The sequence below is a fragment of the Lytechinus pictus genome, unplaced genomic scaffold (assembly GCF_037042905.1).
Source record: "Lytechinus pictus isolate F3 Inbred unplaced genomic scaffold, Lp3.0 scaffold_19, whole genome shotgun sequence".
Lineage (NCBI taxonomy): Eukaryota > Metazoa > Echinodermata > Echinoidea > Temnopleuroida > Toxopneustidae > Lytechinus > Lytechinus pictus.
Genome location: NW_026974140.1, coordinates 419,618 through 420,841, shown reverse-complemented (window position 1 = coordinate 420,841; position 1,224 = coordinate 419,618). Strand labels below are relative to the sequence as shown.

At 44.9% G+C, this 1,224-nt stretch overlaps 1 protein-coding gene across 1 annotated transcript; it reads left to right on the top strand.

Annotated features, from left to right (window-relative positions):
- The first annotated feature begins 241 nt into the window (after positions 1 to 241).
- On the top strand, positions 242 to 943 carry LOC129261231 (uncharacterized). Its single transcript, XM_054899292.1, has one exon. It carries the CDS (start codon positions 242 to 244, stop codon positions 941 to 943), a length of 702 nt encoding a protein of 233 aa, XP_054755267.1.
- Positions 944 to 1,224: the final 281 nt, after the last annotated feature.

The following is a 1,224-nucleotide window of genomic DNA, read 5'->3' as shown; positions in this document are numbered from 1 at the left end:
GGAGAGACAAGTTTTGACTGTACAAGAATCCAAATCCCAATATTTGATCGACTGTAAGCAATTTTCTAACTGTAGGAAACATGTGAAGGTGAATTCATTCGTCCTGAAGTTCATTAGAAAGCTGAAGTCAAAGTCCAAGAGAATGGTAGATAAGAACGTCGAAGTCTCAAATGGTAACCTGGCACCAACTGACAGACAGAAATGAGAAGATCATTTGATAACCAGGGTAGACAAACGAGAAATGAAGACGCCCAGTCCGTATAGGGATGAAGCAGTAGATCGTGCTGAGATGCCATTAGCCATGAAGCATCCGGCTTTACTCCCTTGCGAACACTGGACCTCAACCTTGATCATTCGGAATGTTCATGAGGATGGTCATACCGGTGTTGCTACGACTACATCAAATGCCAGGAGAAAGTACTGGATCTTGAAAGCACATAATCTGGCCAAGACGATCAAGTTCAGGTGTACAACGTGCAGAACATTTGAACACAAATTGGAATCCCAGGAGATGGCGGAGCTACCGAAGGAAAGACTGCGGCCGCATACACCGCCATTCCACTACTCATCTTGTGAATACTTTGACCCTCTCATTGTTAAGATTAGGCGGAACAAGACAAGAAAGCATTATGGAGTTTTGTTCACTTGTTTGAATACGAGAGCAGTCCACCTGGAACAAGCCACTGATTGCTCTACAAAGGAGTTTATCCAGGTACTTAGACGGATTTTGCCATTAGAGGTCAGCCATCAAAGTGATAAGTGGCAATGGAACTCATTTTGTCGCGCTGAACACGAGTTGAAAGCAATGGTGAAAGGTTGGTTAGATGAGGACCTAAAATACATGTATGCAGAAAAGGGCGCGGAATGGATTTTCACTACTCCTACAGCTCCACACCAAAACGGATGTACTGATCATTGGCGAAAAGTTGCAAGTATGCCCTGAAGAAGTCAATCGGAGAGCAAATCATCTCACCATTTGACCTACACATTTGTCTTCTGGAAATTGCCAATTTGGTGAACCAGAGGCCGATGGGCAGAATACCCACAGACCCCGATGACGGGAGCTACCTGAGTCCTAATGACATGCACTTATGACGAGCCTCAAGTGACGTTGCGCAAGGACCATTCAGAGAAACTACAAATCCAAGACATCGTGTCGAACTGGTACAACGGATCGTTGACTCATTTTGGCATCGATGGACCAGAGATATCCTGCCACTACTA

Excerpts from the sequence above, each read along its gene's own strand:
- LOC129261231 (XM_054899292.1), top strand. The coding sequence starts at position 242 with ATGAAGACGCCCAGTCCGTATAGGGATGAAGCAGTAGATCGTGCTGAG.